At 38.4% G+C, this 16727-nt stretch overlaps 1 protein-coding gene across 2 annotated transcripts in view; it reads left to right on the forward strand.

The window, feature by feature from the left end:
- Positions 1-16727, forward strand: part of RSU1 (Ras suppressor protein 1) — a 102168-nt gene that overhangs the window by 38353 nt on the left and 47088 nt on the right. For both annotated transcript variants that reach the window (XM_066562457.1, XM_066562538.1), the window contains exon 8: positions 1967-2099. In XM_066562457.1, coding sequence (XP_066418554.1) covers positions 1967-2099 — 133 coding nt within the window. The remainder of the gene's footprint in view (positions 1-1966; positions 2100-16727) is intronic.

A 16727-nucleotide genomic window follows, 5' to 3' on the forward strand; every position in this document is an offset into this window, starting at 1 on the left:
AACTATTACATTGGCATGAGGGCCTACAGGTTATTCTGCTTGAGCAGTCTTGGTTTTGCTGTAAGATTCCTTTAGCTGTAGTAGAGTAGTAATTATTACAATTAATTATGTTGAAATGGGCCATGTGGTATTTGAAATGGAAGTGGGCACGCTATACTGTAGGAATGGAAACATGCAGCAGCCTTCCCTGGATGGTAAATTTCTGACACAGCTTGGGACAAGAGGATTCAGCTGAGACCCCAGATACTGAGATTTTGGACACATGTGACTTATTCCTTTAAGCAGCATTGAACTTGACCTGTGATGGGGCCAATCTTGCCTCCCCAAATCTAACTGGTTTTTTTATAGTATACACAGATTGATCATTTTACCTTGATGCCTCACCTAGAGAGTGCTTGCAGTGTTGGTAGTTTTGGAGAGCAGCATACAGGATTTTTTCAGGTAATAAAATGGGAAATCCAATTTGCAATTGCAAAGCAAGCCCCTGAGTGATGCATAATGTTCCCAGCAGCCCCGGTCAGAAGGTTAGGGCTAATTGCCACTCTGGCTGGCTTCCCCAGCAGCCTCCGCATGAGATCTGGATGCTGAGAGCGCCGGCCCGCGCCTTCAGCCAGCACAGATTTAGACATACCACCTTCTAGCTTATTAGGTCCTCTTTGTCACAGTACTTAATCCTTTTTCCTGATCCCTGTTAGAACAGGGCTGCTGAGCCCCCTAATAAAGCAGAGAGGCGCACTGAAGCGTGCGGCGGGCGCTGCCGCCTGACTGACGGCTGTGGGGGATGCTCCTGCTGCACCAGCCTGCCACAGACAGCTGGCAGATGAGCTTGTTAAGGTAACAGTGACTCCTGACTCCCTCATAGGCTGGTATGAGATGCTTGGCATCTTTTCACACCGTTTAATGGCCTGTCTTTAATTGTGTTAACCCCTTTTACAAAGAGGAATACACCAAGGATTAGCTGTCACACAGAATGTGTAGCCAAAGTGAGCAGTGAGCAGCACGGGGCTTGAAGCAGCTCCCCTTGCCTGCATTTGCACAGACCCTTTCATTTTGGAAAGGTGTCAGGTTTCAGATTTCACCAACAGCTTGGCTCAGTCAGTCTTCAAAATTCTGTAAATATTTTTTGTTTTGTTCCCCATACTTAAAGTTTATTTTAGCTTATTGTGATTTAGTTATTGTTGATTTATGGGGGAGTGGTAGGCCTCTCTTCATTGTAAAATTCACCAAAAAAAAATTGAAAATACACTACAGATTTCTTAATTTGAAGAATACAAGAAAATATTTCAGTGGCTGGGCTATCCTGGAATTCAGCCCTTTGTATCCATAGTCATGAGGGGTTTGAGTGGAGCACGTGCAGTTTTTGGGCTCGGTAAACTTTTACAAAATGAACAAAAAAGCCCCGAGCAAGCCCATGACAGATCTCTTACATCTCTGTCAGGAATCAGTAAAACTGCCATGTTACAAGAATGGCATTGTCTGTCTGCTGTTGTGAGTGTGTCACTCTAACCACAGATCAGAGTGGGATCTTGGTGTAGACAATGTTCTGGGCACTGGGAATGCAAAAAGCCCCTGGAGAAGGGATTGAGGAATGCTGTGCAATGCTAAGCTTCAGCAGAGCAGACTTCTACCAGAGAATCATTCTCCTTTCATTCCTGCAGATCATAGTGGAGCTAGTGAACAGATGCATTATCAAGTCACACTTTAAAATAATTTAATAAATAAGTGGGCAGAGTTCAACCCTGCTTTGCAGTGCATAGCAGCACTGAAACAGAGTGGAACTGCATCTATCATGGTGGGAACTACTATGTCCTTCTGTTTCTCCTTGCTGAGACTGAAATATTTGCTATTATTATAGTTGCACTCTCTAAAACAAATAAAAAGTTTTTACATTCACAGCAAGGTATTTCTTTCAAATTTTTCATGTTTCAAATAGTTTTCATCTGATGTTTTGTTTAATCTCTTTCAGGTAATTTGGATTTGACTGGTCAGAAACAAGTCTTCAAAGCAGAGAACAATCCCTGGGTTACCCCTATTGCTGATCAGTTTCAGCTGGGAGTATCTCATGTTTTTGAATACATTCGTTCAGAAACGTATAAATAGTAAGTATTACATTATATATTGTAGCTGTGTTGTTTCCCTGTAGTGTGTTGGGCAAAGTGTTACCAGCCACGCACATCTTTCATAATACATGCAGTAACTTGGTATTCAGGACAAATATGCAAGCCAGTACATTTATATTAAGGAATTTTGCCAAGAAGAAGGTAACTGTCATGTAGACAAGTTAGAAAAGCACAAAGACTGTTTGATACTGTCCTGCATTTTTTGTTTATTTCAAAGAACTGTTATGTAACATGAGGAATGTGAAAGAACAAGTGTTACAAGTCTTTTGAGAAGTTCTAATTTTAAGTATGTTCAGTATGGCTTTATAGATTGAAATAGATATTTGTTAATGCTTTTGGATGCAGGTTGTCATGTTGTGAGAGATAACCAGACTTTGAACGTGGTTTGATCTGGACTAATTTGTGAAAGTCTACAATCTTAGTAATTCAAGTACAGGTACTAGTGTTTTCTTCAACAGTGTAAATGTGTGTGCTGGGCTTCTTCATTTTAATGCAAGATTCCATGTACAAATGCTGACCATTCGTTTAGAAAATATTGTCTTTAATCATTCACTAAATTGTAATATTTGTTTTAAGTAAAGATCTCCATGTTATTCTTTAGATGGAAAGTTATTTTTCAGTGTCTAGCAACTATCTTGATGCTGTTTCCTTAGGAGCAGTGGGTAGTACAACCTGGATTGGAAGGTTAATTTTTGCATTTTGCCTTTATTTAAAAACTGTATTTTAATAATTCAGAAGCATTTCTGACAATCTTTTATATGGTTGCTGTCTGAACAAAATTACCGGAGAAGGGTATTCACAAGTGACAGTTGTGGGATTCCAATTAAGTAACTGAGATGCAAATTTCTGTAGGAACTAAATGACCCAACAATGGCTTTTGTAGGCTATTGCTCTTCATTTACAGAATTTTAAATGAAAAGAATCACAGATGGAAGAGTGGTTGCAAGAATTGCGTGTCTCAGAAGGGTGCTGATATTTATGCTGTGATTCGTGTTCTCAAGACAGATTTATTCATAGATTTAAGTAGGCTGCAACACCCTTCTTGCAGTAGTACTCTGTAGTACAGATATGGTGTAGGGAAGCAGCTGCCTGTCTCCTTGGACCATCCCTCCCACTGTTCATTGTGTACCTGCATCTCAGCTTCTTGATAATGCTTGGTAATTTTGTTTTGTATTGTCAGTTTTATATTTCTCTTTGCTGAGCAGTGTAGTTTAGGGACCCTCATGCACTTCTCTCAGGGACCACTCTAGGCATTGTGAAGACAGCGAAATTTTAAGGACTAAAGTGCAGTTTTTACAATTTGACTCACATTCGGTTTCTGGGGAGGGGCATGGGGGAAGCTGTTATTATGTATCTATAATTCTTTTAAAAAATTTAAAATGTCTAACTCTGGGTGTATTAAACTGCCCTGGCAACTTTCCTGGTGTAATCAAAATTGACAAGAAGGTTCTGTATTTCATCAGTTACCTCAGCTGTTGTTCTTTGTTCTAAGTTAGCCATATTAGGTTTGTTGTCTTACTCTTTGCAGGTGTCTTATTGGCTAATACTCTATGCAGTGCCTTATTGGCTAATGGGCCAATTTTGATTTTGTTCTCATTAAATAATTAAAACCTGTATAGTTAATGGTGTAAGCAGAATCAGACTCTGGTCATTCATAGGGAGAAAAATCAAAATCAGATAATCTTTCTGTGGCTCATTCATGATTTCTACTTTGATCTTAGAAATTTATTTCATTAATGTGCCATATTTTTTAAGGTTTAGTGACGGAAACCAAATGCATGGAGATAATTATGTGTCAATTTTAGATTTTCAGCATATGACCATTTTATATTAAAATTATAAATAAAAAGTATCAGTATGATTTCTTAGAAAACTAGTAGTAACTTGTTTTGAGTCTTGATTTTCCTTGTTTGCCCTGCCAAAAAGAGAGTTCATGGATTTTCCTCCTGAAAAAAGATTGTCCTTTTTATTTCCGGTTTCCTCTAAATATGTGATTGAGAATTACTGGGATGCCATGTCCTAAAGACATTCCTCTGCTTTCATTTGGTTTTAGGAGTTAAAACTCAAAAGCAGTGGCATGGTCTAGGTAACAGGTCTGGTAACATTGTTGTGCACAAAAGCAGATAGGCTGTACACTCAGAAGAAATTAAACTGGTTTTGTGGTAGAATTTTGATCTTTTCCTACTAATGACCATACAGCTTCTTCAACTGCCTTTTTCTTTCAGAGCCCTTGAACAGGTAGTGTGTCTTTTTCTTATTAAGCAAAACACAAGGTTGATAAGTGAACTTAGTATTTTTCCCTGTGGGTATCTAAATAAGGAAAGTCAAGTTCTTGAGTTTCATGTGTTTTATTGCTCATTCTGCCAAAATTAAAAAAAAATCTTCCAACATTTGATAGATCAAGACAGATAAACTTCCTGTGAGGCAAAGCAGTAGGCTTTTCATTAAATGAATGATTGGAAAGGTTGCTGCTCAGCTAACCTCGCTTGTCACACTGAGAAGATAGAACATAGATCAGCAGCTGACCATCAGACCAGTAAGTTTGCTTTCAGGTACTGGAACATGTAGACTCTCATAAAGCAGATCTGTGCTTCTGTGTGGCAGATGAATTTTGAACTCCAGAGAGAGAGATTTGTTTCCCTGTGCCCATTGTTTTTGCTAGCTGATTGGAAATACTGACTTTCCTTTTTTTACAAGTTTCACATTGTCTAGACTGGCTAAGACAGTGAGGGTAGACTTGCTCATACAGTCTCAAGTGCCAGGTTTCAGAGGCTCACCAGGTTACATTTTCACTAAGGGGGTTTTATTTTGTGTTTGCAATGGCTACAACTTTGTTTGCTCAGTTGCTCTTAACTTAGCCAGAAATCAGTAACTCATTAGGTCCTGGCAGTGCACTCACTTGCAGTCATGTAAATAAACCTTGAGATTTCTGTTGATGACTGGCACAAGCCATCACTGCAGTCAGTGTCAGGGATCTCCATTCAGATTCTGTGAGGTTGAACGTGGGAAGCAGCTACCAAGTAGATCACAAACCTCTTCTTTTCCTTTGTGAAATGTACTGGCTGTTTCAAGCATATTTAGTGAAAAATTACATCCCATTTTTAGCCTTGTCTTGGGATATTCATGCTCTAGTGATTAATTGATAAGTAGGGATGACACCCATGAGGGATGATTATGTCTAAAGATAAAATGTCATTTGTCTTGCATACTTTTACATTTCCACACTCCTGTTTTACATGGTACTCATGCACCAAGTATAAAACTGGTATTGCACTTTACTTCAGAAGCATGTTAACCATTGAGACCCTCAGATCAGCTCATCTTACTTTGTAGCTTCTTTCATTTCCTTTAATTTCCTTACCTTTCATGAGAAATGGTGCTCGGTGATTTTTTTTCAACCCTAATTTTTCAAGGAAGACTTGTGCTGACAAAAAGATGGGCCATATATTGTACTGGAAAATGTGTGTATAGGGGCTCTTAATTCTTAACAGGAAATTCAGCAGCTCTTGGCACTTTGCTAGCTTTTGTTGGCTAAAATACGCCCACTGCACATTTCATCTGGTGACAGCATCGTTTGGAAATAGGTCAGTTTGCCAAGTGTGTAATGATTCTTAATCTCTCACTGCTGTGTAACTTTCTGAAACTTTAGTAAGCTGAATTTTGGCTTTGATTCTGTATATACTCAGGAACTGCCATTAAACTCGCTGTCTGATGTCATGATAGTGTTGAAAAGCAGTTGAAGAGCTTGCTTAAACAGTGAGGGATAATGGCAACCTTGTCTCCTCAAAGGGCTTAACTAAATGTTTTATTTTTTATTCATGCCTTTAGTCAACTTTCAGAGTGACCTTTATTTTGCAAGCATATTCTCAGAGGATCTTGTCTGTCTAGGATACTGACAAAGAGATGATGTATTGTGTGATTTAGTGGTCACAATGTAGTTAGATAAGTGCAGACAGACTTAAATGTTTGAATGTTTGAAAGAAAACAATGAATTAAGCTCCTATGAAGAATAAAATTCTAGTTCCTTAGGATGTTCCTTAGGATTTATATAAGATAATTATTGATTTGATTAAGAAGAGATAAAACTGAGATGTGCAATTGGTGCCAGTGGGTGGATTTGGTTGCTGGCATTTACAGCAAAGTTAGTCCAGAAAGCTGATTTTTGGGTACATTTCTGGAATTATTCATGTGCTCTTGATCCATCTTCATGTGGAACTTATTCTTTGCATGTTTGTGACAGAAGGAACAGTAATTTTGATTTTTATCACAGCAGAATCTATTGCAGACATCAACAGCTGATAGTGTAATTCCAGCTAAAACAAAAGAAATTGCTGGGTCCTGAGTGCATTTTTAAAATGTCCTTAAATCCAGCAATCTCCTTTTAACACTTTATCTAAAACTGTTGTTTCCCTGTTTGACCTCCATATTCCAGTGAGGCAGAATTACGATAGAACAGTCACACCATTTTTAAGTCTCTAGAAAGCAGATTTTCCCCACAAGGCAGTCAGTTTGGAGTCAAGAGGCTCAACAAGAAGTTGTGTGAAAGGAAGCAAGTTGCACTTTTCACAATTCCATCAGGAAAGGTAGTAGAAGAGCAAGCCATTTTCAAGACTGACACATGAACTCTTAGTGGAGGAAATGGTTTGACAAATGCAGTGCTGAGCATACATCACTGGACAGCATTGGAACAGAGGCTTCCCTGGGCAGATTGCTGAGCATTGTAATTGAAAACCCCATTTCATCAGCAGTGACAGTGTGGAAAAATCCACTCTTGATTCAGTCCTCTGTGCAGAGACAATCTCCTCAGCTTCTTGGGAATGAGTTGTTGTTCTGAACCCCACTATCATGCAGCAGCTGCTTCCAGGGCAACAGACACAGGTCGTGAAGCAGCAGATTCTTCTTCTGGATTACATTAATGAAGAGTATTTCAGGATTTATTTTTAACAACTCAAGGAGACTGGCAAGATACTCAGAGTAGTGCACTAAAATACAAATAGTATCTTGAGATAACTGGTGATCTTACTCCACAGTTGTTAAGCCTGTATAAGTCAAGTTAAGCCAGCTTCGTGGTTGGTGCTGTCCAATAATGTAAAGATGATAATCAGTAAAACCACCTATTGAGGAGTGGAAAAGAGGTCAAAGAAGTGAAGAATCCATATGTTGGTTCTTGGGAAGTACATTGGTAAAGTGGGAATTGGCAGCAGTTGATATGGAGGCATCATCAAGTTGAACTGATATGAAGGGAGATAGTCCTGAAATGGTGTTACTTGTGCAGCACAGCCTAGGACCTCCAAGAATCTGATTTTTTTATGCTGGCACAAAAAGCAGGAGTATTTAAACTAGGTTTGCTGATGGTGCAAAGCTAGCAGCATAGAAAAGAATCAGCATCAAAAGAAACACAGTAAGAATTAGCAAACAAAGAGGAAGGCTTTGCTGTATCAGTTACAGGCGAGCCACCAGTGTGATATGCTGGAGTGAGGGGGAGAGAAGGATAAGCACAGTCCCCAGAGCTTGGCTAAAAGAGTGGAAATTTTCCAGTACAGAAAAGGAAATATTTCGCAGTTGTGGTCATCATGTTCATAAAAGGTGAATTCAGGCAGGTACAGACAAAGTGTGAAAACATAATAGGATAGTGAAATGAACAGATATTTATTTAGCAAAGTCAAGCCTGATAACAGAGCTTATGGCTGTCATTGGAGGGGAGAGGAGAAAGAAGAAATTTTATTTAAGGCATTAAAAATTAGTGGACATAGGAACAAATATGAATAAGCTGGTCAGGTGTATATTTGATTGGAGGTCTCTAATTATTAAGGGAGCAAGGTAATAAATAACCTTCTGATAGAAATAGTCTTCCAAAAGAAGAAATGAAGGCCAAAATCTTGTTTCAGTGAGCCCCAGTCAGTTGGGCAGGAGTACATGACGTGATTACTTGTGGCAGGGGACAGCGTCTCTGTGATGTAGGCAGACCTTGCATTCACATCTCCTGATAGTTGAGTGAAAAATTCTGATGACACCCCATATATATTCAGATAACTGCAGAGTGCCACTGATATTAAATTAAAGGAGGCAAAGCTCTTTTTTATGTTACTATGAAGAAGAATAATTATGCATATTCCTCCATTTAATAACTTGTTTAAGTAAACATGTATGGCAGTTTTGTACAGTAATTTATAATTACTGACAATTTTTCATAGCTTAAGAATTGCTGTTATATAAGTTATATATTCATTAGGAAAAAATCATTTGGGGTTATGAAAATCTTACTGACTTTTTTTTGCACTTAGGCTGTAGAGATACCTAGAGAGAATGCTTTTCTTTGGCTAAGTAAAATGAAATTACCCAGTCATTGCTTTTCTTTGGCTCAGTAAAATGAAATTACCCAGTCATTGTCTTATCTTATGATGGTACCAAAAAGAACTGGGCACAGTTGATTTCAGGTGTAATATCAAATTATTTGTATTCTGTACTTCTTGGGGGAATAAAGATCATATAGAAGAACACAGACCAGTCGCTTGAAACATCTGTCGGTCAGATTCAGCAGAGCTCAGTCAGACACCTCAGCTGTTTGTGTGATCCTCAGAGGTCAGTAAAGACCTAAAGAACTTGGAGAGTTTCAGTCTACCCTGCCTTGCTAAGAAAGACAGGCCATAATAAATGCATTTTACCTTCTTTATTTTTCTTTGATTTTGTCTCTAGTATTCTTTGGTAGTTTGTGGATGCAGTGGTTAAACCCCAGACAGCAATTCAGAAGCACACAGCTGTTCACTCCTTCCTCTACACCCCATGGGATGGAGAGGAGAATCAGGAACAGAAGAAGCTTGAGTTAAGAGCAATTCAATAATTTAAACAAAGTACATACAAAAATATTACTGAAATTAAAATATAATAATAATAGTAATGAAAAAAAGAGAAGAATAAACCCCAACACAATTGTTGCACAACACAATTGCTCACTACCCACTGACCAAGGCTGAGCCCATTCCTGATCAGCAGTCAGTCCCTTTTGGCCAGTTCCTCCCAGTTTCTACCCTGGGCATGGATGTTCTGTGGTGTGGAATATCCCTTTGGCCAGTTTGGTCAGCTGTCCCAGAGGTGTTCCCCCCCTTTCCCCAGATTCTTGTGCAGCTCCTCGTGTTCAGAGCATGAGACACTGAAAAGACCTTGGCTCAGGGCAAGCACTACTCAGCAACAACCAAAACACCAGTGTTACCAACATTATTCTCATCCTGCATCCAAAACACTGCACTGCACAGGTACTAGAGAGAAAATTAACTATACCCCAGACAAAATCAGGGCAATGGAATAGAAGTTTCATGCATTAGTTTTCTCTTAGATGCAGCTCTACAAATACTTCTAGAACCAGTATTCTCACTGTTCCTAGAGGGATTGCTCATGTTCATACACTCACAGCAGGCACCATTAGTGAGCACCTCTTTTCCCTCCTCATTTGCACTCTGATTGTCCTGGGCCTGTACAAGAATTAAGGTGGTGTTGTGTGTCCAACATTCCATTACTGGAGCTCACTTAAATATTTCAGTGACTTTTTAGCCTGGCATCTTCACCATTTGACCCCTGACATGGATGTAACATCTGTGCCAGTGGTAGTTGTGACCTCATTTATTTGAGCATGGTTTCAAAGACTGGGTAAAGGTAGTGGAAGAAAGATGACCTCAAATGATCTACATTAGGTGGGAATTTCTGAGATGCCACATCTCCTGTGAAGATGAGCTCATGACAAATTGAGCTTCTCTCAAAGGATGGCAAGAAGCAAGATCCATCATAGCTGAGAAGTAAACAAGTGTTAATAGTCCTGATTCACATATTTTGATCACGTACCAGTAAAAAAATTTAAATTTACCAATAAAAATCTATTCTCAACCTGATGTGGGGAAATATAAAAATGTCATCTATGTTTGCTTCTGTTGTATTGAAGACATGGTACTGTATATTTTATATGAAAATGCTGATTTGTATTCCAACCACATGTTATATTTATTGGCTGTATTTTAAAAATTGATAAATATATTAGTACATTTTTTTCAATAGAGAAAATAGATGACTCAGAGTCCTGACATCTTTAGACAACATTTACATGCAAATCTGTAACTCTTCCCTAAAGAAGAGCTAACTGGAACCCATGTTGAAAGATAAACAATAAAACCACTGTCTGTATATTTTTGTTTATATATTGCTAAGATGGATATGTAATAAAACCAAAGCTATCACTGTTGTATCTGACAGATATAGATACTGCACATATAAATATTGGTGTAACTACTGATTCTGCCGTTCCCTTTGATATGAACTTTATATAAAGTTTAGAATATTATGCAGTAATCCATTTGCCATGTCAAGGATGATAATCTAGAGTTTGTCACAGGGGCAGACATCTGGAGCTGTGTTAGAAGTGAAATTGGAATGAAGTGAGTGAAGTGCAGAAGCTGAAACCAAAGCTAGGGAAACGGTAGTAGGGTACGTGGTTTGCATAGGGAAACAATGCAAAGTTGCATCAAACTATAGGGCAAGGCAAGATCAGTAGCTGAGTTAAAAATCAGTGGTTATTATGATAAATCCAAAATGAGTGATAATTAGAGGTGTACAAAAGAAACTGGAAAGCAGCGGAATCAAGGACCTGGCCTAGAGAACAGGCTCTTAGACCCCCTAGAACCTTGGGGTATAAGCAGGCAAGCAGAGTGAGATGTGCAGGTGCAGGCAAGTGGCACCTTGGGCAGGAAAAATGATAGAGGAGATTGAAACAAGTTTCTGCAGTGGGAAAAAGGGCCAACCCAACGTGGGATCTGTCTCTTACCCATTGGAGAGACTACTTATAAGTATCTGATTATGATAAATCTGGGAAACTAAATGGGCCCTTTTCTGAACTGTGATAGATTATTAATGACAAGGGAAGGAAAGTCATGTTCTGTTATGCTTCTGTTCAGTGCAAGCTGGGCAATAATTTAGGGAAGATGAGTTATTTCTCAGTCCCTCAAGTAAAAGCCTGACCAACATTTTGTTGTGAGAAATGGTTTTAAACATCCAAGCCTCTGGGCAAGCACCCAGAAGATTTAGAAGACTTGACTGACAGAGTCTGGACTCACCCAAGTTCTGTCTTAATTAAATTTCTGTGTCAATGAAAGACCCAAAAAGTGACAGAAGTACTAGTTAGTATCTTTACAGCATCAAGGAAGGTGAATAGACTAATTGGGTTATTATGGACTAGTTTACTCTGAAATTAATTTTGGGTTAAATAGTGAGGAAGAGACATGGGATTCTACTAGTGATGATACAAAGAAAGTGACTGTAATATGAATGTCATTAATGCTGTTTAAAGTACGACTATGATTTTGAGAATTTTTTCCTAAAGAAATACTAAATATTATAAATATTGTATGTTTGGTTGGTCAAGGCAACTCTCTAACCATAGAATTTTATGAGGCATTTAGCTTGTACAGCTGCACAACATTGTCACTAGAAAATGAGCACTGCATAATTTCAATAAAACATTAGGAAGAATTATCAACACCCTCATAGATCCTGGGAGACAATAACCAAAGAGAATGTTTCTGGTGAGGTACACAGAGATCTGACCTGGAGTCATTAAATGTTCTCTTTGGGTATTTGGAAGCAAATACACAGTTGTTTTTGATGACCTGGAAGTTGGTGAAAGATAGCAGTGAAGGCATGGGCTGTCCTGTGTGATTTAATGAACTGTGCCTATACACAGTGTATTTTAAAGCAGCTTAATGAAGAATTGTTTATCTGTGTATATGTATATTGTGTGGTTAGGATTACAGGAAGAGATAAAAGCAAGCGGATACATCTTCCCAGAATGCAGTCAGCCCTGAAAAACATTTTAAGAGATATAGCCAAAGTGCACTATCAGCTCACAGTTCAGTGTTATATCTGAAAGGTTTGACTGAATTCAGTATCAGCCCCAGCTGACGTGGTAAGTAGTAAGTTCTTATTCCCATACTCACTAATCTGACATCAGCTGGGGTTGATGCTGAATTCATTCTGGTATCAGTAGTTTTAAAGGGATGTTAAAAATGTGTTTAAATATGGACACCTTGATTATTTGAGAGCAGAAGTAAAGCAGATAAGGAAAGGAAAGCAAAGTACAGCTTTAGGGCAAGCTTCCAGGGAAAGTAACGGATTCATTTTTCTTTTATTGTGCTCCAGTTGCCTCAGGATGCTTTCTGGGAAGTTGTGTTTTAGAGCAACATCTCAGTGTGAAGGTTATTGTATGATCCATGATGGATTTTAAGTCACTCTGTGTAGTATCCAAAGGTAATGATCTCCTGCCTGATTTTAGACTTTACCAGAACTGCCACAGTTCTGGTGGCCTTGTCTCCAATAGTGTGTTCTGCTGCCCTGACTGCTGTGGGCATGGTGAGTCCATCATCTCCAATGGATTCAGGGGGTTCTCTCAACATTTCTGGGGGGGCTTGTTGCCAGCCAAAGGCAGTATGTTCAAAATAGATGCACTTCAGAAATTCGGCTGATACCCTTTGAGGGTAATACACGTAATCTTGTTTGGGTTTTGTTTTGGTTTTTTGGGTTTGTTCTTTCTGTTTGTTTGGGTTTTCTGTTTTTTTTTTTGTTGGGTTGTTTGGGTTTTTTTTTTTTTTTTTTTGGTATGTGTTTTTGGTTTTAGTTTCTTTGGTTTTGTTTTGTTCTGTTCTGGGGTTTTTTTTATGTTGGAGAGGATATTGCAGGGACCAGAATTTGGACTTTACAGTAGGTAAAAAAGAATAGAGCATTTTAAAGGAAATCCTTGAGACAGCAAGAGGACGAAGAATAGATTGGAACTGGCAGACAGAACAATACTAGTTGAGGCCTAATACCACTTAATAAGGTGTTTCTGGTAAAACGGTGCAGCTGACAGTAAATAGTGGTCTCTTAACCCTTTGTAATCTTCAAAATTCAGTTGATTTGCTTTCTTGTTTTCTTCTTCAGATTGGTTCTTTATAACCAAACAAGAAGAGTTACTGCACACATTTGCTGGTTTTATTTGAGAAATAAATTTAAAAGTGGCGCTTTTATAATCAAGCAGATCTGTCTGCAATTTCTATTCTCTACGCAGTCGTATCTGTTTTATTGCATGCTGGTTTTTATTGAACTCCAGTTTCTTCCTTTGGTTTCACATTATTTCAGGGTTTTGTGTGATCTTTAGCAATTTTTTAGCCTTCTGGTGAGGGCTATCAGCTAGATGGAGAGGCGTCCCTAATTTTATGATTGCCTTTATCAACCATTTATCCAGTGGAAGGCTGAGGTTGGAATTATTCTGGTATAATTTGCTGTAGCCGCTTATAATACAAGCTCTGATAAACTTCTTAAAAGCCATGATTTTATTTTAACAGTTATCGCTGTCATCCTGTTCATATGCACTTTTACAGCCCTGTACACCTAAAACATTCCACAGTGTGGAAAATGGTTATGATCAGATTTCATTTTAAATTCATGTCATTAAAATTAACTTCTTTTTGAAAAGTATAAGCTGAAAAGCAAGAACTTCTGCTGGATGTGACACAGGATTTCTCAGTCCTGCATTTCCTCTGACCAAACAAGAAATGCCCCACTGTTAAAGCTGGGAGTAGTCAAATTAAGGTCCTGTGTAGGCAACACCTTTTGACTACAGCTTTGGATACCTCTCTTTGTATTCTGTACCCAACCACTTTAATTACTGAATCCTAAAAATCTGTTATACTGAAATTCAGTATCAAATATGCCAGGAAAAAATACCTTGTAATTTTTCTTCTATATTACACTTGATTGGAAAAAGAAGTTGAAGTCTAAAGTGAAGTGTGCAGGAGCATGAACAGTAAATAGGATCACATAGTATACTGACCATTTCACTTGCTCCATCTCCACCACAGCAATAATAATTAATGCAGGAGTATTAGCCCTCTTCATAGTTTTGCCACATGTTTTAAGAAGCTGTCTCCAGTGCTGAATGTAAATAGTAGCATTTGTTTCACTGAATGTGGAACAGTGATTCCCTAAATCCTTTTGGTTATGTGTAGTAATCTTTGATCAGGTAGGTTTTCAATCCTATGAAAATACATCTTGTACAAAATTGCTGTCACAGGATGGTAAATACATGCAGAAGCAAATGGAGGAAATCCTCTATACAGTGCTGTAAGTATGGTTCCTCTTGGTAGGAAAAGGATATGCTTGCTCTGTATTCACATGTGTACCCAGATTGCCACCTCTCATCTGCTTCAGTGTCTACTTCTGGGGTACTTTCTGCACATTAAATGTTTTGGGAATCATCCAAGGTAGGAGAGCAGGATCCAGAACTCTTCAAAGATGTATTGCAAGAACCTGCTACCTACAAAGACTCCAAGGAAGGAAGATCACAGTTCTAGAAGAATAGAATTTAGGCATGAATATATGTGTGTCAGTTTTGATTCTTAATGTAAAAGGGATTTTGCTTAAAAAAGCTGCAGCTCTTAGAACATGTGTTTTAGTCACCTTTCAACTGGATATCATTTCCAAGCTAAATTCCAAATGTGAGTTTTGGGTATTGGGATGTTCTGTCTCCTGTTCATTTCTCCAAAATTCAGATTTACACTATTGTTGACTTTTAAAAAAGAAAAGGTATGCAAGGAATGACAGTGCTGATCCTAAATATAAATTATATCAAGCAAATTGATGGAAGAGAAAATTACCAAATCAACCTTTTTTAGTCTGTATTTTATGGAATATCTAAATCTATGTTTGGCAGTAATTTACTCTTGCCCATGAATTTCTGACAGTTTCGATTCTTTGGTCTTATTAATCAAAGTAGTCAGCACCAAAGCAATTTTTATGAGACTCACTAGTCATAAAAAATTTATTATCAGATAAATCAAAGAAACAACTAGCATCTTAATAGGGTGAACAAAGTGGCATGTAAAAGATCATTCAAGACTACATGCTTTTGACACTTGTGTATTGCATTTAGTGCTGGAGTCAGATGTTCTGCTTGCATTTTCATTAAAATACTCATGACCATGACACAATTGCTGCCCTTAGTACAGGATGTTTCTTCTTTTTTATATATACGTACATACATTCATATATATATATATATATATATATATATATATATATATACATATATATATATATATATATATATATATGTGAGTGAAGCAGTCATGAGAACAGAGAGTCACTTTAGGCTGTCCCTGTAGTGAACTGAGCACCTCAGGAACTGAGACAGTTCACCAAATAACTAAGCCATGCTCTTGAGGCCCAGAGGGGACAGGCTGGGTCCGTGGGCACCACTCTTGCTGATGCCAGGCTCCTGTGTCCTCCAGCTGGTGCTGTCTCTTATGTGACCATGAAGCAAGGGTTTTCAGGGGCTGATAGGGTGGGAAAGTTATTTTGGCAGTTCTAGTCTGAATTACCTCCTTGAGCTCAGTGCCTGGCAGCCAGCACTAGCCCAGAGAGCAGCGGTGCAGCCACAGCAGAGGTGGCCCAGCTGAAGCAGGTTTAAGCTCCAGGGGCTGGTGTAAGCTAATTGGAAGTCTGTATTTTTCTTGTGTGCAGAAAATAGGAGAGGGAGGAAGTTCCAACAGCCTGTGTTTCACATGTATCTGGTGATGCTGAAAATACACAAGTCTCATTAATGGAATTCTTGTAGGTAGCTTTCATATGTTTTGTGTAATAAAAAAATAACTGAAGGGAGATTGAATTTATTCTGTGTTAATAACAAGAAAGGATGTTTCTGGATGGCTACCAAGTGATGCAGAACTGTGAACAATACAAAAGAAACCCTACTGTTCCCTATTCCACTCAATGCATGCTTTCCCAGCAGAAACATATTTAACTTCAGCATTATGTTTTCCTGTGTTTGTGGTCCTAAGTGTGACTGAAAATAAGGCTGCCTCTGGGATGACCTGCTTACAGAAATGCTCTTGTCTTGTAGCCTTTAATGTTTGCCTCACTGGTCTGATTCCAGTTAAGTGAGTTATGGCTGAAAATAGTTGCTGTGGGTTCTTCACTTTGCTGTGTGTGCAAGGTGTCAGGGAACTAGATAGAGTTCTCTTATTTCTCTTCCAGATATAGCTTTAAAAATGTGGCTTTAAAACATACTGGTAACATCCAGTAGTCAATGCTAACATCTAACTGCAGCTGCACATTTTCTTTCTTTGTTGGCCTACTTACAGTTTAATCTGTGTGAATCTTTCTTGAAGAGTAGAATTTTATCTTCTTTTTTATTCTTGGGACAAATCGATAATGAGACGTGGAATTTCTAACATGTTGTATTTGTCATTAGCATGTCAAAATAACAAACCATCTCTGTGTACTTTTATGTGGCTGCTAATCAGTAGTATTTGCATTCAGAATAGAAAGGACTAATCTTCTCTAGTCTTGATTTTAAGACAGACTGGGGTTTAGACTGGTCCATGTTTGGGACAGCTTTTTGGTAGAAAATAGAAAACTACATTAAATTCCGTGGATTAAAGGCTGTGATTTGAACAGTGACTTAGGAGACTTGCTTGAAATACATGTATGGTATGAGTAGATTTTTCCTAGAGTAAGCTTGGACGCATCCACTGGATGAATAGTTGAGTGGGCATTTGAGTTTCAAGTCCTTCTTTAAACTGGAGAGGTATC

This window comes from Molothrus aeneus, chromosome 1, assembly GCF_037042795.1.
Source record: "Molothrus aeneus isolate 106 chromosome 1, BPBGC_Maene_1.0, whole genome shotgun sequence".
Taxonomy (NCBI): Eukaryota; Metazoa; Chordata; class Aves; order Passeriformes; family Icteridae; genus Molothrus; species Molothrus aeneus.